General features: G+C 33.6%; 1 protein-coding gene across 8 annotated transcripts in view; it reads right to left on the bottom strand.

Moving 5' to 3' along the window:
- Positions 1 to 26,150, bottom strand: part of RALGAPB (Ral GTPase activating protein non-catalytic subunit beta) — a 94,766-nt gene that overhangs the window by 23,168 nt on the left and 45,448 nt on the right. For 3 of the 8 annotated variants that reach the window (XM_031954036.1, XM_031954028.1, XM_031954033.1), the window contains 12 exons: positions 25,456 to 25,657; positions 22,561 to 22,728; positions 21,279 to 21,393; positions 20,778 to 20,925; positions 18,097 to 18,161; positions 17,088 to 17,214; positions 16,121 to 16,129; positions 15,311 to 15,444; positions 13,336 to 13,518; positions 11,780 to 11,931; positions 10,066 to 10,253; positions 2,133 to 2,239 (listed from right to left, as the gene is read on the bottom strand). In XM_031954036.1, the coding sequence (XP_031809896.1) occupies positions 2,133 to 2,239; positions 10,066 to 10,253; positions 11,780 to 11,931; positions 13,336 to 13,518; positions 15,311 to 15,444; positions 16,121 to 16,129; positions 17,088 to 17,214; positions 18,097 to 18,161; positions 20,778 to 20,925; positions 21,279 to 21,393; positions 22,561 to 22,728; positions 25,456 to 25,657 (1,598 nt within the window). The remainder of the gene's footprint in view (positions 1 to 2,132; positions 2,240 to 10,065; positions 10,254 to 11,779; positions 11,932 to 13,335; positions 13,519 to 15,310; positions 15,445 to 16,120; positions 16,130 to 17,087; positions 17,215 to 18,096; positions 18,162 to 20,777; positions 20,926 to 21,278; positions 21,394 to 22,560; positions 22,729 to 25,455; positions 25,658 to 26,150) is intronic. The other 5 variants (XM_031954029.1, XM_031954034.1, XM_031954032.1 and 2 more) reach the window with 3 other exon arrangements.

Below are 26,150 nucleotides of genomic sequence, written 5' to 3'. Positions count from 1 at the left end.
GCAATGCTGAGATCCTACCTTCTGTAAGAAACTTTTCTTGATCTCCCCTAATTCTAGAAAGTTCAGATCGACAATGATAATTATTTTCACTTTATCCTGTATTTAGCTTGTTTGTACATAATTATTTGCATGTTGGCTCTTTCATTAGACTGTGAATTTCCTGAGAGTAGGGACTACCTACCTCCCTCTTCCAGTCTTGCCCTCCCCCGAAAAAACTCTTGAAGAGAGAGCTATAGAATAATAATAAAACATTTGGGAAAGGAATGAAGTAATGAAGACCTTTTATCCCTTAATTATTTTCTTCCTTTACCCATTACTTCTTGTAACATAAAGCCTAGAAAGATGGTCTTATACAAGATTGGATCCTGGAGGTAGGAATGATGGCTGTGATACTAGAAAAGGAGGCATAAAATTAGGAAACAGGACAGGATTTTCTTCTGTAAGTGAAGCTTTTGGAGACAAGGTATTTTTGTCTCTCCCACCATTATTTTGCATGGGAGGTTTTTTAAAAAATAGAATCCAACAGGACTTTTGAATCTAATTTGATCAAAGAGTTCGAAAATTAAAAAAAATAAAAGTAGCATCCTAAGGCTTATTACATTATTATATAAGAATCATAGCAAAACTGTGAAAAAAGTAATACAAAATATTACTATTCAAATTTTACATATGAGCAAACTAAGAATCAGAAATTAAACGAATGTGTTAAATAAATACTTTTATTTTCTAGGAGAAATCAAATAAGAATACTTATTAGGTCCAACTATCCAAAACATTATTGTCAAGATCAAAAAGACTTTGATTTTATATGTCTTTTGTTTTGCTGAAGAATCCTAAAAAACAAGCTTAACACTAGAGATAATTTTAGTGCTGAGACGTCCAAAGTTTTTAACAAATAAATTAACACATCAATTACTGACAACAGTAGTGTTCTATCCTGGAAGTATATGTGTATTTTAATAAAAGCCAAAGCCATAATCTCAAATATGAAAATATTGGCAACATGCTGTTGCCAAGTTATTTTGGGTCAGAGATATTTCTTACTCTCCTTATGTCACACAGGCAAACTTCTATTGGCAAATCTGGACCTCTGGGGAAGTTTTCAGAATATTAAAGGTAGGTGGAATGCTATTAAGCAACAATGCATGTATCAGTAATACAAAGATTGATTCTTTGATGACACAATCCATACCTAAAATGTCACGAGCATTTCTAGAAGCTGTATTAGCTCTAAGAAAACAAAGATATCATTTAATGATATGCTCCTTTACTTTTAGGTACTAATTAAGAGACTTAAAAAGTGTTGCAACAAAGTGGGAAATAAGATGAGACTGTGAGTTGAACGTCACTAAGGGAATAGTGCTGGTCTGTCCCATATGATGGAAAACAAATTTCTTACTGAAAAGGAAAAGAAAGTTCAACATGTTAAACTAACTTTTTAGATAAGCAACACTTAGACTTCTTTCAATTTTAATTAAGTCATAGGCTCAAAGGATCTTAGAAATGATCTAATTCAGCTCCTTCTCTCATGAGAGGTAGCTGATGATGATGCAGCAGATAAAGTGTGGGTTTGGAGCCAGGAAGACTTGATTTCAAATGTGACTTCTAGCTATCCAGTCCTGCACAAGTCAGCCTCTCTCTGCCTTAATTTCTACAACTGTAAAATGCAGATAATGACAGCACCTACTTCACATGGTTGTTGTAAGAATAGATAATATTTGTAAAGCACTTTGCATGACCTAGCACAAAGCAGGAGTTTAATAAATATTTGTTCTCCTTCTTCTTAGCATTAAAGACAAAGAAAAACTTGAGAGGAAAAGTGATTTGCCCAAAATCACATAGCTGTTAAATAGCAGGTTTTGAATCCAGGCCCATTAATTCCAAATTCAATGTTCTTTCCTCTGTACTACAGCGTCTTCTCAAATTACATACTTAGCAATCACATATACAGCCTGTTATCAAATACAAAAAGGTAATAAATTTCACATAAGGTATAAAAATTCTTTTGTGTACTAATAAGAGTATTCCATAAAACTTTCAAAACAAACAAGCCAAACATAACAGGGTTCTAAACTTTTTTTTTTTTTTTTTTAGTTTAGTGATCTCCTATTCCTCTGAATTTTGATAGATACCTTCTGATTTGCTTTTGCCCCTCTTGGTAAAAGGGAAAGCTGCTGTGCCCAAGCAAGTCTTCCAGACATACCACGGACCAAAACAGTGACAGATGGGAAAAAATCATCTGTAAAGAGAAGTTTAGAAAAGGCAATTTAGAACTCAGACACAATGTTAATTTTTTAAATTAAAATATCTTTGTAAGCAATAAAAATAAACCAAGTAATAAGTGATGACCTTATCTTCCTGAAATTTATGATTCTGATAATCAGTTATGGCAAAATAAGTATTTGCTAACCACTAACATTATCCAATTTTCGTATCACTTTAAGGAAAAAAATATTAATTCATCTCTGATCCATAGCTAAGTTGTATTGTTTCTATTAAATGCAGAGTGAACTCTTCTCTTGTTGTCTGGCTATCCTGAGTCTTGTGACCATAGTATACTTTGGATTTGTCTTACCACCATCTATCCCCCTTAAAATTCTCTTCTTAGTAAAAAAAAAAAAAAAGTTTTTTTTGTTTTTTTAAGGAGAGATTTTATATCTTTATTTTAAAATTTTTTTTAATTATAGCTTTTTATTTACAAGATATACGCATGGGTAATTTTTCAGCATTGACAATTCCAAGACCCTTTGTTCCAACTTTTTCCCCTCCTTCCCCCAGATGCCAGGTTGACCAATATATGTTAAATATGTTGAAGTATAAGTTAAATACAATATATGTATACATGTCTAAACAGTTATTTTGCTATACAAAAAGAATCGAACTTTGAAATAGTGCACAATTAGCCTGTGAAGGAAATCAAAAGTGCAGGCGGGCAAAAATACAGGGATTGGGAATTCAATTTAATGGTTCTTAGTCATCTCCCAGAGTTCTTTCCCTGGGTGTAGCTAGTTCAGTTCATTACTGCTCTACTGGAACTGATTTGGTTCATCTCATTGTTGAAAAGGGCCACCTCCATCAGAATTGATCATCATATAGTATTGTTGTTGAGGTATATGATGATCTCCTGGTCCTGCTCATTTCACTCAGCATCAGTTCATGCAAGTCTCTTCAGGCCTTTCTGAAATCATCCTGCTGGTCATTTCTTACCAAACAATAATATTCCATAATATTCATATACCACAATTTACTCAACCATTCTCCAATTGATGGGCATCCATTCAGTTTCCAGTTTCTGGCGATTACAAAGAGGGCTGCCACAAACATTTGTGCACATACAGGTCCCTTTCCCTTCTTTAAAATCTCTTTGGGATATAAGCCCAGTAGTAACACTCCTGGATCAAAGGATATGCACAGTTTGATAACTTTTTGAACATAGCTCCAAATCACTCTCCAGAATGGCTGGATGTATTCACAATTCCACCAACAATGTATCAGTGTCCCACCAACATTGTAAGATTTATCCCACAATCCCCTCCAATATTCCGCATTGTCCTTCCCTGTCATTCTAGCCAATCTGATAGGTGTGTAGTGGTATCTCAGAGTTGTCTTAATTTGCATTTCTCTGATTAATAATGACTTGGAGCATCTTCTCAAATGGCTAGAAATAGTTTCAATTTCTTCATCTGAGAATTGTTTGTTCATATCCTTTGACCATTTATCAATTGGAGAATGGCTTGATTTCTTATAAGTTAGAGACAATTCTCTAGATATTTTGGAAATGAGGTCTTTATCAGAACCTTTGACTGTAAAAATGTTTCCCAGTTTATTGCTTCCCTTCTTGTCTGCATTAGTTTTGTTTGTACAAAAAGTTTTCAATTTGATATAATCAAAATTTTCTATTTTGTGATCAATAATGATCTTTAGTTCTTCTTTGGTCATAAATTCCTGCCTCTTCCACAGGTCTGAGAGGTAAACTATCCTATGCTCTTCCAATTTATTTATAATCTCATTCTTTATTCCTAGATCATGAACCCATTTTGACCTTATCTTGGTGTACGGTATTAAGTATGGATCAATGCTTAGTTTCTGCTCTACTAATTTCCAGTTTCCCCAGCAATTTTTGTCAAACAGTGAGTTCTTATCCCAAAAGCTGGAGTCTTTGGGTTTGTCCAACACTAGATCTTGGTATATTATCCTGAGGATGATTTTCTGTAGTCTTTTTGCTAATATCTTGTTAAAGATTTTAGCATCAATATTCATTAGGGAGATTAGTCTATAATGTTCTTTCTCTGTTTTCAACCTACCTGGTTTAGGTATCAGTACCATGTCTGTGTCATAAAAGGAATTTGGTCAGACTCCTTCATTCTCTATTTTTTCCAAGTAGTTTATATAGCATTGGGGCTAATTGTTCTTTAAATGTTTGGTAGAATTCACATGTAAATCCATCTGGTCCTGGGGATTTTTTTTAGGGAGTTGATTAATAGCTTGTTCTACTTCTTTTTCTGAAATGAGACTATTTAAGCAATTTACTTTATCCTCTGTTAATCTGAGAAGCCTATATTTTTTAAACTTTTTAATTTTAAAAATTTTAAAAAATTTTTTAATAATGTTTTATTTACCCCATGCCAGGGTAATTTTTTACAACATTATCCCTTGCACTCACTTCTGTTCCGATTTTTCCCCTCCCTCCCTTCACCCCCTCCCCAAGATGGCAAGCAGTCCTATACATGTTAAAGAGGTTACAGTATATCTTAGATACAATATATGTGTGCAGAACCGTACAGTTCTCTTGTTGCTCAGGGAGAATTGGATTCAGAAGGTATAAATAACCCGGGAGGAAAAACAAAAATGCAAGCAGTTTACATTCATTTCCCAGTGTTCTTTCTTTGGGTGTAGCTGCTTCTGTCCATCCTTGATCAATTGAAACTGAGTTAGATCTTCTCTTTGTTGAAGAAATCCCCTTCCATCAGAATACATCCTCATACAGTATCGTTGTTGAGGTATATAATGATCTCCTGGTTCTGCTCATTTCACTCAGCATCAGTCCATGTAAGTCTCGCCAATCGTCTCTGTATTCATTGTGCTGGTCATTTCTTACAGAACAATAATATTCCGTAACATTCATATACCACAATTTACCCAACCATTCTCCAGTTGATGGGCATCCATTCATTTTCCAGTTTCTAGCCATTACAAATAGGGCTGCCACAAACATTCTGGCACATACAGGTCCCTTTCCCTTCTTTAGTATCTCTTTGGAATATAAGCCCAGTAGAAACACTGCTGGATCAAAGGGTATGGACAGTTTGATAACTTTTTGGGAATAGTTCCAAATTGCTCTCCAGAATGGCTGGATGTGTTCACAATTCCACCAACAATGTATCAGTGTCCCTGTTTTCCCACATTCCTTCCAACATTCCGCGTTATCTTTCCCTGTCATTCCAGCCAATCTGACAGGTATGTAGTGGTATCTCAGAGTTGTCTTAATATGCATTTCTCTGATTAATAATGATTTGGAGCATCTTTTCATATGGCTAGAAATAGTTTTAATTTCTTCATCTGAGAATTGTCTGTTCATATCCTTTGACCATTTATCAATTGGAGAATGGAAGCCTATATTTTTGGAGGAATCATCCATTTCACTTAGGTTATCAAGTTTATTGGCATAAAGTTGGGCAAAGTAACTTCTTATTATTGCCCTAATTTCCTCTTCATTGCTGGAAAGTTCTCCCTTTTCATTTTTAAGACCAACAATTTGATTTTCGTCTTTCCTTTTTCTAATCAGATTTACCAAAGGTTTATCTATTTTATTAGTTTTTTCATAAAATCAACTTAGTTTTATTAATTCAATAGTTTTTTTTTACTTTCAATATTAATTTCTCCTTTTAATTTTAGAATTTCAAGTTTAGTATTTGATTGGGGGTGTTTAATTTGGTCTTTTTCTAGCTTTTTAAGTTGCAATCCCAATTCATTGATCTTCTCTTTCTCTATTTTATTCAAGTAAGTCTTTAAAGATATAAAATTTCCCCTTATTACCGCTTTGGCTGCATCCCACAAATTTTGGTATGATGTCTCATTGTTGTCATTATCTTGAGTTAAATTATTGTATCTATAATTTGCTGTTTCACCCAATCATTCTTTAAGATGAGATTATTTAATTTCCAATTACTTTTTGGTCTATTTACCCTTAATGTTTTGTTGAATGTAGTTTTTATTGCATTGTGATCTGAAAAGAAAGCATTTACTATTTCTGCCTTCCTGCCTTTAATTTTGAGGTCTTTATGTCCTAATATATGGTCAATTTTTATATAGGTTCCATGAACTGCTAAGAAGAAAGTATACTCCTTTCTGTCACCATTCAGTTTTCTCCAAAGATATATCATGCCTAATTTTTCTAATATTCTATTGACCTCTTTAATTTCTTTCTTATTTGTTTTGTGGTTTGATTTATCTAATTCTGAGAGCGCAAGGTTGAGATCTCCCACTATTATAGTTTTGCTGTCTATTTCTTCTTGCAATTCTCTTAACTTCTCCTTTAGGAAGTTAGATGCTATATCACTTGGTGCATATATGCTTAATATTGATATTGCTTCATTGTCTATGCTACCTTTTAGCAAGATATAGTTTCCTTTCTTATCTCTTTTAATTAGACCAATTTTTGCTTTTGCTTGATCTGAGATAAGGATGGCTACCCCTGCTTTTTTGACTTTACCTGAAGCATAATAGATTCTGCTGCAGTCTTTTACCTTTACACTGTATGTATCCCCCCGCTTTAAATGTGTTTCCTGTAAACAACATATTGTAGGGTTCTGACTTTTGATCCAATCTGCTATCTGCCTCTGCTTTATGGGAGAGTTCATCCCATTCACATTTACAGTTACAATTACTAATTCTGTATTTCCTGCCATCTTATTATTCCCAAATTATGCTTTTCTTTTTCTTGTCCCCCTTTACCCCTTTTCTCCCAGTAAAAAAATATGAGCCCCACTTGTATCACGCAGCTCTCCCTCTTTAGGATCCCTCCTCCCTCCCTCTGAATCCCTTCCCCTTTCTTGTACCCTTCCCTTATTATTCTTTTCCTTTTCCCATTTCCTCTCCCACTTTTTAATGAGGTGAGAGAAGATTGTCTGTAAAACAAATATGTCAATTATTTTCTCTTTGAGCCAACTTTGATGAGAGTAAGATTCACACAATGTTCCTCGCCTTCTCTAAGTTCCCTCAGATATGATAGTTTTCCTTTGCCTCTTCGAGGGATGTAGTTTCCCTCTTTTTATCTTCCCTTTTCCCTTTTTCTGACACTATCCCCTTTCCATTTCTACTTGCCTTTTTTAAAACATTTTATCAGTAAAATCAAATTATACAGGTGGTCTTTATGTATATCCACAACAGAAATACAGTTCTCAAGAGTTCCTTTTACCTTTTTCTGAGTCTCTTAAGTCCTATGGTTGGAGATCAAAAATTTGTTTAGATTTGGTTTTTTCCTCAGAAAAAAATGGAATCATCCGTTTCATTAAATGTCCATCTTCTTCCATGGAAGAAAATGCTCAGCTTAGCCGGGTGGTTTATTCTTGGCTGCATTTCAAGTTCTTTTGCCTTTTAGAATATCAGTTTCCAGGCCAACTGATCCTTTAATGTGGATGCAGCCAGATCATGAGTGATCCTTATTGTGGCACCTCGGTATTTGAATTGTTTTTTCCTGGCTACTTGTAATATTTTTTCCTTAGTCTGATAGTTCTGAAATTTGGCCACAATATTCTTTGGAGTTTTTATTTTAGGGTCTTTTTCACAAGGTTTTCAATGAATTCTTTCAATGCCTATTTTACCTTCTGATTCTATTACATCTGGGCAGTTCTCTTTTATAATTTCCTGTAAAATTGCATCTAGACTTTTTTTCATCATAATTTTCGCAAAGTCCAATAATCCTCAGATTATCTCTCCTAGATCTATTTTCCAGGTCTGTTGTTTTTCCAATTGGTATTTAATGTTTTTTCTAATTTTTCTTTTTTTTGGTTTTGCTTGAGTGATTCTTGATGTCTCAATGAATCATTCATTTCTATTTGTTCAGTTCTAATTTTTAATGAGTTATTTTCTTCAATAGCTTTTTTTTTATTTCTTTCTGTCACTGTCCAATTGAGTTTTTAAATGAGTTGTTTTGCTCTATGGAATTTTTTTTCCGTTTCACTAATTTTTTTTTTAAGTGAGTTATTTTCTTTTTCCAATTCCCAAATACTACTTTCTTGGGAGTTCTTTATCTTTTCCAATTCACAAATTCTATTTCCCTGGGATTTCTTTACCTTTTCCAATTCCCAAATTCTGCTTCCCTGTACTTCCTGGTAGTTCTTTACTTTTTCCAATTCACATTTCAGGAAGTTGTTACTCTCTTGCATAGCTTCTCTTTTCTTTCCCCATTTTTCTTCTAGCTCTCTTTTAAGATTTTTTAATAGTCTCTTCTAGGAGAGATTTGTGTGATGGGAACCACGTTACATCCTCCTTTGCAGTTTTATCTGGAGACTTATTGCTATTAGTCTCCTCAGGGCTGAAAACCTGCTCTTTTTCTGTATAGAAGCTATTGATTGTCCTTTTGATTTTTTTTTTTAAAGCCTGTAGGGTCTGCCTTCAGGGCAAGGAGGTTACCAGCTTCCTGGACAGAGTAGGGATAAGTGTATGGATAGTAGCTGTCCTGCTGACAGGCTGCAATGCAAAGAGCAAGGTGTAGGAGTGCTCTGGGAAAAAGTTCCCTATTGGAAGTGACTCAGACCTAGGTAGCACAGGCTGAACTGCAGAAGTGCCCAGCTGTGCGGATTAGCAGCATGCAGCTGCACAGCTGTGCTGTGCGGTTTTGAGTGGGTATAGCCAGATCTTATTAGGTTCTGGTGTTTTTTTAGAGTATCCTCTACCTTTGGCTTTAATTTCTCTGCTGGTCTAGTGCTTTGTAATCAAGGCAGAGCAGTCACCCTATGGCAGAGTAGTCTCTATAACTTTTCCAACCACAGAGGCCACCCCCCCACCCCACCCCACCCCCGGTCCGCTCCGGACCTTAGCCTTTAGTTCTATCCCTGCTTGTGCTGATCTGCTCCAGCAGCTCAGGACAAACCTTTTCTGGCGATCTTCCAGATTATCTTCGGCTGGTAAATTTTTGTACTTCTAATCTCTGTGAATTTTACCAGTCAAGCGCTATTTTTGAGGCTGAATTTAAAAATTGGTCAGGTATGAGAGGAGCTTAGAAAGTTGCATGTACTTTCTCTGCCATCTTGGCCAACAGTTATGTTTTTAATAAATGAAATGATACCAAAGCATGATTGATTAATTTAATTCATAACATCTGATAACAGCTAAATATGCTCTCCTACTCTGCAGATCCATCACCATTTATACTGTGCTTGATAGCATCACTGATTTTATCTTTCCTCATTGATCTTCTAATATCCCAATAGGCTCTTGTCATTAATGAATAGAATGAAAATATAGATTGTTAATATGAGGATATAGACTGATGTTCAGATAATGTGACAATAAATTTGTAAGGGAACTAGCTCAAACTGAATAAAATGAAGGAGTTGCATGGTGGCTAGTTTATGAAATTTTAATTTACTTAAAGATCAAGCTCTGATTCCTCAGAGAAAAATCCTGGGAAATCAGTTTTAAAGGAAGAAAAGGAAATGATCTGGAAGATCAATAGAAGACTTGTACATGCTTTATTTCCTCTCAACATTCTTCAGTACATGATTTCTAGAGAGGTTGCCAGCAGGTCCTACAAAGACTCAAAGGGATCCAAAATGAATACTTTGCTTGCTAGTGAAATGTTGTCTCCATTCTCTATCTCTCTGTCATACCATGACTTCTGTGTTTTCTCTTGTACTATAATACCCCAACCATTCTATTTGGCAAGCTGCTAAGTAATATCTGTCAAAAGCTTTCCTAAGGTCCACATTCTTCTGACCATCACCTTTCAAATGCACTAGGACTCTTTGATCTATACTCACATTTCCCAAATAATCCTTCCAAAAACAGAATATCTTAAAAATCCCCAGTAAGTCTTATATATTTAGAAAAAAAATCACTTACTCTGTTCATTCCCTAGGGGTTGCTCCAGCATTGCAAGGATGACACTATTATCCAGGACAAAGTATCGGAAACTATGTCTGTTTACTGTAGGCAGCCTAGAGCATTTAATCAAAGTAGTTTCATTCACCAGGCTACAAGAAGAGGCAGGACCACTAGGTGAAGGGAATGCACCAAGTAACTGCATGATGCTGCAGAGTACAGGAGAGAATTCAGTTACAATTTCCAAAAGGATGCACTTTTAGAATACTTTAGTCATCAATGTCACTATCTTCATGTAGTCATTCTTAGATCCCACTTTAATTAGCTTCTTAACACTGTTTACCCTGAACTTCTGCAGTACATATTAGCACTTTTCATGAATTCCATACTGCATTTTGAATTGTAAATATTTGTATGTGCATATACAAATGCATGTGTATGTGTGTGTGTGTGTGTGTGTGTGTATATATATATATATATTAGACTGTAAATAACTTTAGGGAAGGGACCATGTTTTACTTTCAATTTCTTATAGCACCTAACACAGTTACTTGTACATATTATGGTTTCAATGACTATCTGTTATAATAGAATTGTTTATGCTACATAATTTGGCATTTGATCATTTATTTTGTCTAAGCATTATTTCTCTAGAGATTAAATTCCTGGGAAACAGAAACTAAATCACTTTTCTCAGTGCATAGTGCTAGTATCACTGAGATATGGAAAAAAAAAATCCAACTTGATAATTGATTTAAACTTGCAAAGTCAAATTTAAGAAAAGCATAGAGTACTAGGAAGAACACTGTACTAGAGAGACATCAAGAGAACTGAGTTTTGTCTCCATTGTACCACTAATTTAGCAAATTATCAAACTTCTCTTGGCCCCAGTGTTGAGGACCGGAACTCTGGAGAAGTATACTTGAAACAAGGTATTAACTCAGTGGAATTGATGAGATGATGGTTCTCTAGTTCACATATATATTTAGTACTTAGTATGGTGATGTAATGATTCTCTAGTTCACACACAATCAGTATGCTGTAATGATGTAATTATAATAAGTTATATAAGGGCTAAGAAGGACTGGAAGATAGACATTCTATCTTTGACCTGCCACGTGCCCCCTGCCTCCTGCACTCCTCCACTAAGACCAAGGACTTGGGCTGATTCTGAGGTCATCCAGAAAGCTAGCCCAAACATTATACTTCAGTTTTCTCATCTATAAAATAAAAGCAGTTGTTCTAAGTGATATCTAAGGTCCCTTCCACATCTAAAAATTCTTGACTCTAATAAACTTTTCTTTAGTATTAGATTTGCAACAGTTCATTCAATTACATCTATTCAGCTTGAAGACTTATTTTTGCTGAGCTTTCACTAAAGTTTAAATAGCTCCTTTTATCTACTATAAAAGTCAACTTTAAGGAGCTTGATCTTATATAAGTTAAATCGCAAAGAAATGGAAAAGTAATGTAGCTGTCAGCCTTTGAAATTTTCATTTCTTAATTCAATGGCACATGGTATATATATCTTGTAAGGCAAAAATAAATTATAAATCTTTCTTATTTTCAAGTTGGAGAATACAAAGCATGAAACAATTAGCTAAATCCCTACAATGTTTCACAACCAGTGAAAGGATGGGAAAATTTACAACGATCAAACTATTAGAAAAAAGAAAACAAACAAATAAACAAAAACTACTATTGGGTCATAATCCTTAACTAAAAGCTTCCATACCATGTAAGGGTAGCTTCAGCTGCATCCTTTACCCTCATAGATGCAGGGTTTGGCTCCTTATCTCCTTTGTACTTGACCTCTTGTTCACTACTCCTGGACTTGCTTCCTGAGATACCCAATTCCACAATCTCTAATACCTCTTTTAAACAATCCTAAAGAGGAAGAAAAGAAGACTTATTAAATTAATTCTTCATGAGAAACTAAATGCGAATCTTCATTTTTCTTAGATGATCAGAGAATGGATGATTACTGAACAGAAACTAAATTCAATTATGATGTTTTGTAATTATGTAGAGTTTAAGGTGAGGATACAAAATGAATAAAGCCAAAAACTACTTTCAATGTATTTGTATAAACTTTCTTTTAAAATATTGTGACTCAACAAAGTATTTTCAACTTTTTTATTGATGTTGCTGTTTGCTTGCTTGCATTTTTCTCTCTTTTTTCCCCCTTTTGATCTGATTTCTCTTGTGCAGCACAATAAATGTAGATACATGTTTAGAAAAAAGCCACATGTTTAACCTATATTGGATTACTAACTGTCTAGCGGAGGGGATGGGGGAAAGAGAGGGAAAAAATTTGGAACACAAAGTTTTGCAAGGGTGAATGTTGAAAATTATCCACACATATTTTGAAAATTAAGAAGCATTAATTAAAAAAAAAACAATTATTATTAAAAAAAAATAAAATACTGTGATTGTCATACATATCTGTTCTAACATTTCTTAACTATGAAATTGTGAGGGACATACCAAAAATTCTGCTAATAATGGGATAGTAAAAATAATGATACGGTATTAAAAGAGAAACTTAAATATACATATATATGTATAAATAAAAATACATTTGTAAATATAAGCCATATATGCATATATAATATAAGCCACTTCTTATTATATCTTTGCTTTGGAAAATGCATGAAATATGGAAATATTTTCAATCATATCACTTTCTACTTGTAAAATGCTTTAAAAACTTTAAACAAAGAATTTATTATTCTATTATTAAGCCAACATGTCTTTCTCCTTTTAAACCATATGTTAATAACAAGGTGATTGCTTTCTACAGGGCATCAGATTAGTTTTTTCCTCTTAAAGAGAGAGAGAGAGAATGAGAATCATATCACCATACCAAAATGTACAGTTATAATGCCTCTCTATTCATCTGTCACTGATTTCACAACGTAGATTTTAATTCACCTACTGAGTTAAGTGATTTGTCATTGATAGAGAATGGTGGCTAACATAACATAAGATTTCTAATCTTCATGAAAATAAACTTTAGAGCTTTTCAAAAAGAAAAACAGTGCAAAATTAGGATCTCTCATATATCCATATATTCATATAAATTCATTAATTAATACATTTCTTCATCCAAACTAATTACAGGCTACATTGTACCTAGCAAGATGTACCAATCAGGATTAGAGTTGCATTGATATATACTTAAGTATATTGATAAATACTTAAGTACAACAATTTTTAAAATAGAGAAAGTCATGTTTCAATTAAGGAATTTCTTGTTTAACACGTCTCCAAACTTAGTTGTTCTGTCACCTTTTCATCAAGCATGTCAGGATGTTCTGTCAGCCAGACACAAAGACACTGAAAAGCTGCAACAATCATGGAGTGAAGATCTCTGGAGTGAAGTGGAGCTGGCCGACTACACTGGTACACAATGTAACTACACACAGAACTAATGGCTCTCTTTTGGTCTGCTGAGTCCACTGTCACCTTCACCTAAGAACATTTAGGTAGGGAAGATAAAAATTAGTTGATATCGGTTTCTTTGGCAAGTAGCTTGGTTTCAGTGTCATTTAAATATGTAAGGCACTATAGAATACTTTGGTTTTACACATACATAAGATGAAGAAAAGTCTAAGATATTACTAAAGTATACATATGCTAGAAGTGGTAGTAATACACACTTCACCAACGTAAGGTTATAAAACCTCTTTCAGAACAATTTTTCACATCATCGGTGGCCTTGAATATGCAAATGAATAGAAGTAGCCACAAATTCAATCTGCCATGTCTTTATTTTAAGACACTCCTTTGGAGATTCTTGAAGCTGGGCACGATTTAAAAACCCTCAGTATGGATGTATCCATATATCAAGTCTATTGCCTAAAGTAGAGATGTCAAACTAGAGATAGTAATTAACCAAATGAAAATATGCAGTGATTAGGAAAAATTGAACAAAATATAAAAACACAGCACAAATAATGTTAATGTAATGTTTTCTGAGTCAATATGTGGCTGTATTCATCTGTTTCTATTTGAGTTTGACACCATTGTTATAGAGAACAAAATTTCTCAGCTTGCAAATTCAAAGGTCTATGAAATGTGGCTGAGCAAACATTTCCAGATTTGTCTCATTTCTCCTCTTTACTTCTTTATGCTCCTCCATCTCTGATTACTGAATTGTTTCTCTTGTTTCAAGGCCCAGCTCAGGTACTATATGTAGTTCCTCTATGATGCTTTCCCTGACTGCCTTAGCTAGTAATGATCCCTTCTCCCTCCTTATAGCTCTCATTCTACTATGTCCTTTCCTATGCAAATCAAATCATAACTTGTAATGAAAGTCTGATGTTGTTGTGGTGTGAAAGTGAACTCTGTACTCTATATTCTTAAATGCTACACTGGCAGAGTAAACTGGCAAGGCCAGAATTTAGAAAGGTTTAGAGAGAGGGATTATTGTCAGAGCTAATGTTTATTGTCCTAGGGACCACCTAGCTAACTTTGGAGAGGTATCTCAACAAATAAGCTTTAAGTTGATGAATTTCTTGGTCACAGAAATCCTAAAAGGCTATTTACTAATTTACAGAGTAATTACCATCTCTGGGGCAGCTAGGTGGCACAAAGGTTAGAACACCAGAGCTAGAGACAGGAAGACCAGAGTTCAAATCTGATTACAGATACTTAATAGCTGTGTGATCCCGTGCAAGTCTCTTAATTGTTTGTCTCAGTTGCTCATCTATAAAACAAGCTGGAGAAGGGAATGACAAATCACTCCAATATCTTTCCCAAGAAAACCCCAAATATGGTCATGAAAAGTCAGATGAAATTGAAATGAAACAATAACAATAACAAATACCACTGGAAATATGAAATATCCACACTGATAAAATTATATATGTGAAAATTTTCAACATCTGTTTTTTTTGGTATGTTTCATATTTCCTACTAGATTTAAATTAATTCCTAAAAACAAAGATCATGTCATTTTTCAACTTACTATTTTCAGATTCAATCATAGTAACTGACACATAACATAATATAAAAGGTATTAATTGTATTAAATTTGATGAGTGTTCTTTAAACATGTATGTACACATATAAATATATGTAAATATGTGTGTCATCTTACTGTTGTTTCATTGGTTCTAATGTAAGAAATGTTTTATAGCTTGCCTTTTACAAAATTTTTAGTTATAGTCTAGGTAAAAATACACCCAACTCTTGATTATCCCATATTAATGCATAACAAATAGTTAAAATATGCTAAGCTAAAACTACAGCTTTTCCTCACCTTTGCCAGTCCAGAAAGAAGCTCTAATGCAGCCAATGATATGCTCATGTCTTGACGCCACTGAGAATTGAGTCTTTGGGTTACAAGGTGAATGCTACGAATCAGGAGTCCAGCAGCTGTATCTGTATTAAGAGCTAGGATATAACCCCAATGCCACATACCACAGGGAGGGAAAACAACTAAGCATTAGTAACAATAAGCAAAGCATTCCCTTAGGCACAAACCAAAGCAGCCACAATAAGCACCTGGACAATGAATTTAGCAATTTACATGTAGGCTGATTAATCAGCACACCACACTAACAAGTTATTTATTTGAATTCGAGCAGCTTCTAACATCAAAGCAGAATTCTATCAAATTGATATGAGTAGAATTTTGATATTTTGAACTTTGAACCTTAAAATATGGTTAGCTAATAGCTCTTAGGTTCCATTTTTAAAAGCATAATGAAAATTTTTATAGGCTTTGCAAGGAAATTTTTTAATGATCCTTTGTGTATTGAACCATTATGAAGTCTAAGTTTTTAGTGCATCCACATAAGATAGAAATCACCCATGGCAGCTACTACCCATTTCCTTTAAGATATAACCCTTACATTACAATGCAAATATTACATGCAATACCCTTAACTAATTTTAAAAATGTTTCTACCCAGAACGCTATTCCTGAATGTAAGAAAATTAGCATTCCCAACCCCCTGAGTTTTATTTGATTGTCAATTCTAAAAGTAAAAGAAAGCACTATTTTGGTATTGCAAAATTAGGAGACTATGAAACCAAAGTCATAAATGAAACTTATGGGACATTATACCTGTCAATCCTATTGGGAAGAGGGCAGTGACAACAGAAAAAGGAATGGTCATTAAAGAGAGACATATATGCAGCACACTAACACAAATTTGGATTTCTTAGCGAAACTTTTTGCAACATTACAAGCAGAACTTACTAACAGTTCATCAAAATGCTGAAACAGACTAGTCACTTCACACATGCCTATTGGGACACATACAGTAAAAAAAAAAAACTGCTTCAATATAAAAAAATCATGTTTATATTCTCTTAAATATTATCTTATTAATCACTAGGGTACCCAGAACCCATATATATAAAATGAATAGTGTAAAAATTACTTTAAACTTTAAACACATATTAGTAAATTCAATGATTAATCAAATGTGCATTTGAATAACAACTGATAGAGATTTTATTTTACACATGATATACCCAAGGTTAAGGAACTGAGTTTAGCTCAGAAACACATTTAATCAAATTCAAAATAAACAGATGCTAAACTCACACATAAGTAAATACTTCAACCTTGGATTAATGTCTACTCTGTAAATATGTCTCTCTATATAGAAATACTTAAAGGCACACATTACAAAATCCTTCAAAAACAATACTCTTAAATCAAGATATTTAGTAAAATGCTTTACTAAGGAGGTGGTTGGCAAGTGTCATATTTTGTATTCATGAATAAAATAATTTCCTAACCTTATGCTATAGTACATAAGCGGTTTTAAACATGAGGTTGTTTTCAGAGTGGTATAGTAGTTGAAAGAAATATAAGTGAATATAAAATGAATATAAAACAATGCAGCTAAATCAAAATACTTTTTAATCTAAATTAACATCTAGAGAAGGACTAGTAATGTTCTCCCAATTATGTTCAAATATGTGAAAATTAGTCAACAAACTATTAAATATAATTTCCAAAAGCAATGTTATGTTATTTTCAGAATGCTTTAAAGATTTTGAAAAAAAAATATGCAACTTACCATAATCTCTTAGGAGAGCCTGGGCAGGTCTTTCACTATCTGGGGTTGTAGGTTCTGTGCTTCCTCCACTTGCTGAACTAATGCCACTATTAGTACGACTATGACTTTTCAGGTTTTCTTCACCATTCTAGCCAAATTGAAGATTATTTAAAGATAGAAATACCATAACCATTGATATTTGGGATGAATGAGCAAGTAAATTCAATATCAGATAGATATATTATTCATAGGTATACTATCTTTGCTAATGAGACAGGAATGAAAAGCTGATATAGTAGACCTCATTTACCTTATTTATAGATTCATATATTTATGGGTGAAAGGAGTAGAGGGTAAAGAAAAACAGACTCCTGATAGCCAATTCAAGCCTTTTCCTCATTTTACTAAGGAGTACCATGAAAATTATATCTCATATACAGCTAGACATCCTGGATTTCAATGTTCAGAATTGGCAATTCTGCCAATTGATAAGCTGGTGTGAAGTAGGTGAATCACAACTTCCCTACACATTACTTTCCCCAACAGTACGATGATAAGACTGGACCTTAACTCTGAGATTCAGCTTTAAATCAATGATTCAGTCAGAGGCAAGTATTTTTTTTTACTATCACTATTCAGTGTCCCCAAATAACAAATGAACCGAGGTATAATACCAATGATAAGCACCAATGTTTTCATGAGCAAGAACAAATTCTAGAATGGTGGTAGTGAAGGGATATATTATGAATGATATTTCATTTACAAAAAAAGTTACAGTAATTAGCTCAGCAAAACAATGTCACAGTCAGCCATCAATTAGGTCATAAAAATAGTCTCTTTGTAAGGCATCACATTTTTATAACGACCAACTTTAAAACAAAACAAAATAAAAAAGAAAGCTTCTATTTAACCAACCAAAAGAAAGTTCTCAAAGGTCCAAATATGTCTTAAAAATCTCAACACAACATATTTTATGAAATAACAAAATAATTAACAAGATACCAGGCACAAAAGTATTAATGCTTCTTACCATTTCCATCTGACAACCAATTGATTCTAAAAGTGCTGAGTCTTGAACAATATTTAACATTGCACCTATAACAAAGAAAATATTTTATGTAGGATTCATGGCAAGAGTTTTTAAAAATCAAATTATATAAAGTATCACTTAGGAAAATTGAGTAGGACTTGTTACAGATATATGAATTTCATTTTTGCTGAATATTATTATAAAGATCATTTATTAAATACTAAGACCCTGACTGTTATTTAGAAGACTGGGAAGAGGTTATACTCAAAGAGCAAGAATAGAATATGTATTTTCCAAGTCACTAAAAATAAAGGGAATTCCATTTTACATTTTATTTTACATTAAGAGTAACAAAATACATATTCAGGTTTAGAAATATTAGGGCATTGTATTATTTTTAAGGTAAAATGAAATAAAATTATTTTTTAAAAGAGAACTTAGCATTACTTTTAAACATTTCTATAATACCACAAAAATTGGAGACAAAATACCACCAGAGGCTCAATGTTTTTAAGAGGTGATCTAAGTCACTGTGTTTGGTTTCTTCATATATTTCTGAAGCTCAGGGAGTGGGGCATAGGTCATCTTCAATCTTAATATGGACTCCAAGTACAGGATTCTTTCTATCATACTATATGCACCATATTACTTGAAGAGCTATTAAGTGGAAAAGGGATTATACATATTCTCTATGGCTTTACATAGCAAGGCTAAGAAAATATTAAGAGTTACAAAAAGGCTGATTTTAACCTTCACAATAAATAAGAGGTCTCAAAAACTGGTGAATTTCCCATCACTAATGGTATTTCTGGTAAGGCTAACTAACTATGATAGGGATAATGTAAATGGAAATTGTGGTGGAGAAATTTTTGGACTAATTTACTCTCTAAGGTTCCAATTCTAACAGTATTTCTGTAAATTTCTAAATAACACCAAGAGCAAAACTGAAAGCAGCTTCTAAAATTGGGTGGGTAGTAAGGGGGGAAAGAATAGGGGCTCTAAACATACTGCTGACAATGCTGTAGCGTTTGGAACTCAAGCCGGTTGAACTAGTACTCAACTTTAAAACAACTTCTGGTGATGCATGTGTACTTTCTTACAGAAAGCAAAGGTCTGAATGGTACACAACTCTGGGGGTAAGTTAAACCTATTTGAGGTGAGTTATCCTTTCCCTTTAGTCCCAGGGCTAATTACTGGACTGTAATAAGAGCAATGAAAAAATGTTGGTTCAGAACAATGTTCTGAAGCAATTTTTATATTACAAAGGTTTAAAGAAAAAAAAAAAGCACAGAGGGAAAAATAAAAAACTGACCAAGAAAATATTCCAAAGCATGTCACGATGAATATGAGCATAGGAGCCATATAAACAGAAATTCCCTCTATGTACCTTCTCTGTGTACCATTCCCTTTAAAAGCTCCTTTTCTATTTCAGTCAATGGCACTTGAAAGCTACTCCATTCTAAATCCTGACATTCTCTGACTCTTTCATTTGTTTCCATCATATTCCCAAAGTCCCATCAATTCTACCTCATTAATATCTCTAAAGTCCATCTCCTTTTCTCTAGTTCCACTGTCATCTTGTGTTAAAAATCTTCATTATTATCCATCTGGACTATTACCATAACTTCCTTATAGATCTTTCTTTTCCCACTCACTCTTAAACTAATCCTTCTCATATGCCACAGCCAGAATCTTTTTTTTTTCCATGTCTCAATCTGGACATGTTACACTCTGATTTAAAATCTTATTACCTATCAAGTAAATTTCAGACTCCTCAGCTTTATACCTTAGGCCCTCCACAATTTGGCTACAACTCAGTCTTTCTAATCCTATTTTCCACCCATAATTCCCACCCCAACTGTACTCTTATGTTCTAGTCAGATTACAAAATTTGTCTCCTTGAATTTTACTTTTGTTCACAATATTCCCTATGCCAGAATACCCTCCTTTTCCTTCTTTGCCTAGTGAAATCCTACATATCTTTTACAGCATAGGTCAAATGTCACTTCCTATAGTTTCCTTAATGTTCCATTTCCCATCATCAATGGGTTTCTCTTCCTTGGATGCAAATGTTATTTGTACCTCTCTTACACAAACTCATAAAAATAACAGACAGCAAGACAGTAAAAGTATATATGTATATTTCTTCTACTACACTTGTAAGCCTTGGAGAGGGGAGACACCATGTCAGCCTTTCCTAAACTTTTTCTTGCTTCTGGCACAGTACTATGAAAATTTTTAGAGGGCACAGTACTATAATTTAGTAGTCCCAGTATGGAAATCTGTTCCACCAAATGTAGATTAGTAATTTATCTTAAATTTATACTTTTAAGACAAGATATCCAACAAGATTAAATGATTGGCCCACATTGTCACAACTGGTATTTGTCAGAGGAAGGACTTAAAGTTAGATCTTTCTAACTCCAAGCCAACTCTTTAGTCATGATGCAACCCTTTCTTACACTGCATATGGTTGATGTTCAATAAATTTTTGTAGAGTTTAAATGCATTTAAAGTCAAATTCTTCTAAACTTTTACCATCTAATCTAAGTATTGAATCAGTGTACCTACTTCAGCCATTCAGCTAATGCCATATCAATCAACCCTGCCTTGCCTTTATGACATACCCATGGGTCAGTACTGCCTGACATTTTAACTTATACAAAAGTATGAACACAAACCTAATATCATCTGAGTGTTGTTGGGGTCCGTTTCAGTTTGCAAGGCACCTATTAGTATATTCACAAGCCTCAATTTCAGTGACAGAAAAGTTATTGGTTTATCATATGAAGAGCTGTCGTCATTACTAAACTTTCCTTCCAGAACCACCTAGAGAAAAAATAAATAACATTGAATATTAACTATCCTGAATAATGAACTCAAGCAATAGAATTGCTCTAGAGAAAGAAAGGATCTGCCTGCAACCATGATTTCCATCTTATCACTTCTAGTCTCTTTGCCCTCTGTTGGGCCACAAAAACATGAGTAATCTCTTATCACAAAAACAAATGTTCAGTAAGCTGTGATGGCAGTCTGAGAAAAAGGAATACCACCTTTAAATCATTAAGTCCATCACTGACACTTGGAATACAGAGAAAAAAAATTTTCATTCACATTTTTAAAAATTATTTAGACCTGAACTAATACACAAGAAAGGGGACACAAGAAACTCTAAACATTACCTCAGATTTGACATTGCCAAAATGATGAGGGAGTGGTAACAAGGAAAGTAGGATATTAATAGAGGCTCTTCTTAGCTCTGTTGGATTTACATAGGTTTTGAATTTTGAGAGTTCCCTGCAAATGGATAAAATAGGAAACAGCTTAGAAGATGAGCAAAATGAATTTCAGGTGACAAAAAAAAAAAAAAAAAAAAAAAAAGGCAAGTAAGGCAATATGGAAACTTATCAAGTTAAATGTAAAGTTTAGTTTAAAAGACAAAACAAGCTGTACAAAATAAAGATTTATGGTTTTATATATAATCTTTTTTTTCTTTTGTATTGGGATATAGCAATGTTAGTTGATATATGTCGGGTTGCTAATAGTTAAAAAAAATTAACAAATAGTTCATATTAATTCTGAAATGAATAGCATCTATCAGAGTTGTTGTGAAGATTAAATGAGGTCATATTTGTAAAGCATTTAGCACAGAGCCCTGACAGATAATAGCTGCTTATTGTTTCACAATTCTGTTTCCTACCTTTAAGTGACTTTTTTTTTTTTACTAGCATTGACACTGTTGTTGTGAATTCCTATGCTAAGTAATTCTTAAATTGTACTAGAATATTTTTGTTTTATTTGAAAAAAATTTGAGGTAAAGTCTTTCCTAAGGATGGTATGTCAAAATTGATAATTAAAAGTTAAAAGACAGGTTAGAGATCCTGTATTCTAATTCCTAACATTTGTACAGATGAGAAAAATTGAAAATATAAGACTCTACAACATACCCATTATGATAATAAATAGCACTATTGAGACACAAACTTAGGGCATTATTCTCCAAAGTTAGTGACTCCTCTATTCCATCACACTATTCTGTCATCAGTAGACCTTGACCTAACTTTCTCCCCAAACTAACTTAACCGTTCATTGACAACAGAAAGAGAATAAGGATATGGAATGTGTCAGTATACACTGTCAGACTAAGGTGACACATTGGTTCTGCTGAATTTCCTTTTTTCATTTTTGTTATAAAGGATGGCTTGACAAGAGAAATAAGAGGAATAGGGATATATTTAGAAATGCCAAAGATATTTAAAAACTATCATAAAGGGACTGGAAGCAGAGACTAGATCTAGACACCTGACAGCCTTCAGATGACACTGAAGTCTTTTCAATTGCTGAGTACTACGGCAATAGACAAGTTAGATCAGATGATGAAGCAGTGAAAAAGGTCATGTACAGTAGCAAAATCTAACTGAAAGCAAACTTACTTGTTAACACAGTATAAAAAATATGACTTACCTATCAGGCAATATAGTTTCAAGAGCTGAAATAAAGTAAGGAACCACAACATCAATCCCTTTCAGGTCACAGCAGAATAAATGAGGTGAGTTTAGAATAATGCTGGCCAAGACAGGGTGGCACACATAATCAGTTATCTGCAAACCTTGAATTAAAAGCATGTAAAATCTAGGAAAGCAAAAGAAAGATTTTAAATATATGGAGCTGCAACTTTCCATTAATCACTATCAGATAAATATTAATTTTCAGCAGTCAAGTCTACCTTTTATTATAGCCACCTTTAAAAGATATTTGAATTATACCAAACTTCTATTTAAAACAAAGTGGTAAGCCAATAAGTTATCTGTTTTTAATGAATACAAAATATAGGTTCACTCCTTCCCAACTCCTTCTAGAGTTAAGTTTTAATGAAGTCCAAAGAATCAAAAAGCAATTTTAAATAATAAACATATTCGTAATGTACAATACCCTCTTTTTAATAAATATATTGAAAAATTTTCAGAACTTCATAAGCATTTTAGCATTGTTTTAATATGAAAACGTTTTTGCTTTTTTCACGTTTAAAGGACAAAAGGGGAAACACTTTCATTTAACCCTAGATTCCTGTTTCCAGGAGAAAATAAAAAGTTAAGCTATATTATAGATGACAGTTTCTTAACTTATAGGTTTCATCAATCCCAAAGGGTTCCATGAATACATTTCAAGAATATATGAATTGGGAGTGGTGGTGGAAATCACACCTTTATTTTCACTAACTTCTAACAAAAATGAGCATTTCCTTCGATTATTTTAAGACATTCTGAGGAAAGAATCCAGAAGTTTCACCAAATTGCCGAAGGGTTATGAACTTTTCTTAGGGAAAAAAACAAAGCTGAAGTAGGCCATTTAAACAGTTTATTTGTATATAAAATCTGCTCCCAGATATGTGAGTTTATGATGGTCCCTAAAGGATTCCATCTTATCAATGCCAGGGTATCTTAGATTGCACCTAAAAGCTCTTTCTCCTTTTACTCCTTTGTACTATTCTTCTTTCAATCATTTAAATTCTAATAATTAAAATTATACTTCCTCCACAAAGACACTTCTGAATGACTAGAAGAATAATTTCTTCTTTACCTTACTATGCTCAAGCATACTTAGGTCATTACTTCAAGATTTGTGATTCAATCAGTGTTGGTGTTCCCTTTATTAACTAATCTACAATTCTGTTAGCATTAGAAGATGGATATGGGCTCACATAATTTCATAACTAAATGAGACTTCAGGAGCTTTTTGGTCTAATTGGTACTTGAACCAGAATTCCTTCCATAATAAATCTGGCAAGTGATCCTCTAGTCTTTGCTACATTCTAAGCTAATCCCATGCTCCTTATGAAGGACAAAATCAGGCTCGCTGAAATATCTAACACTCTGGGGCTAAGCATAATCATCTCCTTCATCTTTCATGTAACAGACTTTCAAATATTTAAAGCCCCCCCCTTTTTACCAAATCTTTTCCAAACAAAAAATCTAGACTTCTTTAGATTTGGTTAAAAATTTCTAGTTCTTTTCATATGGCATAATCCCAAAGTATATCACTATTTTAACTACTATTCTCTTCTGGATGCTCTTCAGCTTACCAATATTCTTTTAAAATGTGTCATGTAGAACTGAAAATAATACTCTAAATGTGGTCAGAACAGGACAGTAATAGGACTATTACTTTCCTTATTCTGGATGTTGTATCTCTAGCTTTAGCCCAAGAACACAATATATTTATTTTTTGCTATTTTTTTTTTTCCTTCTGGCTACCATTGTTAACTTATATTGAGCTATGAGAATTGCTAGGTAGGAAAATTTATGCATTCAATCCTCTGCTGTTATATAAGAAAAACACTGTATTTTTGTAGTACCTTTGGAAATTTTCATTATCTTAGTTCATCTTCTAAATTTCCCCTAGACAAGTTGGAAAAGGTTATGCCACACATAATCTAATACCACTTATACAAAGTATTCTAATGCATTTGGGGATGATGGTACCAAGAATCAGTATATCTGATTGTAGGGCCATACGAGGGACTAAGGCAGAATAGGATCCAGGAAACCACTAGGCTATAAGTTACCGGAGTACAAGAACTGTCTGATTTATCTTTACATGCTCTCCACAACTTAGCACAGTGAAATTGAAATGCATATAGCAGGTTTTTAATAAATATTGTAAGAATGGATAAGGAGCTTTAGAAAATTCCATAAGCCTAACTGGAAAGCAGTGAAACCTGCCAGTAATAAGGGAAGGGAGATGAGCTAAGTGAAAGGAAAATTATAAAGGAGTTTATGTTGACCTAAGCCAAAACAGAATGCTGGAGACAGAAGCTTTACTTTAAAAAAGCACAATTACAAGGCACATACTTATATTCAATGACAATATCAAGAATAGATATAGGAATTTTGGGGGCCATATGCATATTAGATTCTCTTAGAATTTAGTCTTCTCTCTACTGGAAATAAGGAATGAGGGATAAAATGCTTTTGTGCAAAATAGTATCAACATCTGGAAAATCCTATATTCAAGGGTTCTATGATGTACTGGAACAGTAGCAGCTCAGAGGGGGAAACAGATTTCCATTGAGCATATCTAAAAAGGAGAATAACCATTTTAAAAGATCAGGTATTCCAATATAAAAGGAACTACATGCTCTCTGTTGGCGGAGCATTCCTAAGGCATTCTAATGGGAAGAATAACTGTTGCCACCAAAGCCTAAGAAAGGAAGTGTTACAATTATTTAGAGGCCTTTACAAGTATTTCAGATCACTGTCTACTTTTTTTTTTCAATCTACTGAATCATTATACATTTCTTTCTTTTTTTTTAATTAACTCAAACTATAATAATAGAAAAACTAGAATAAAGTCTTAGACCTGGATAAATAAGCTGGCAGAATCTCTTCTCCAGTCTTCTTGCTACAAAAAATCCTACATAGTGTCCCACAAGCCTCAGCTCTTCCTGCTTCATAGTTATCGGGAAATTCACTTGCATCAAACATGAGATTGGAAGGCATGGTGTCTGAGGACATTTGTGACCCTTTCCGGCGGAACTCCACATTAGCTTGTGTCGTTATAGCTGAGGAGAGAAAAGGGAGGGCTTTATTGTATTAGTTAATATGCCAAATAGGCTCATGGGATCCTGGACACAAAGATCCAATTTGGTAATTATTTTTAAAACTTCTTAAATAGGATCCAATAATGCTTCTGTTTAGCAACTATTTGTAAATTTAAGAATAAAGGGCTATTTGAATTTTCTAAGAATGGACAGCAGTTAAATCAGAGTGGCACAATAAGATTTTAATGAACACTATAAGAAGCATTTTTCAACTGGAACGTATTTAGTCCACTTAAAATTATGCATATATCTATACATGTTATAGATATATGATGTAAAAGAGATCATTTTAGAATTTTTATTTATTTTCCATTTCTTTTCCTATAGGAGTTTTTTAAGCGACGGAGAAAATTAGCCAGTAAAACTTATTATTTTCCTATTACCAGTCTTCAAAGCAAGAATCCATACAGGCTATAGTAGGCCTGTATTGGTGGTGGGAGAGGAATAAAATTCT

Source organism: Sarcophilus harrisii, chromosome 2 (assembly GCF_902635505.1).
Source record: "Sarcophilus harrisii chromosome 2, mSarHar1.11, whole genome shotgun sequence".
In the NCBI taxonomy this organism is placed as follows: Eukaryota; Metazoa; Chordata; class Mammalia; order Dasyuromorphia; family Dasyuridae; genus Sarcophilus; species Sarcophilus harrisii.
Note: the sequence above shows the minus strand (reverse complement) of the source record. Positions and strands in the feature narration are given on the sequence as shown.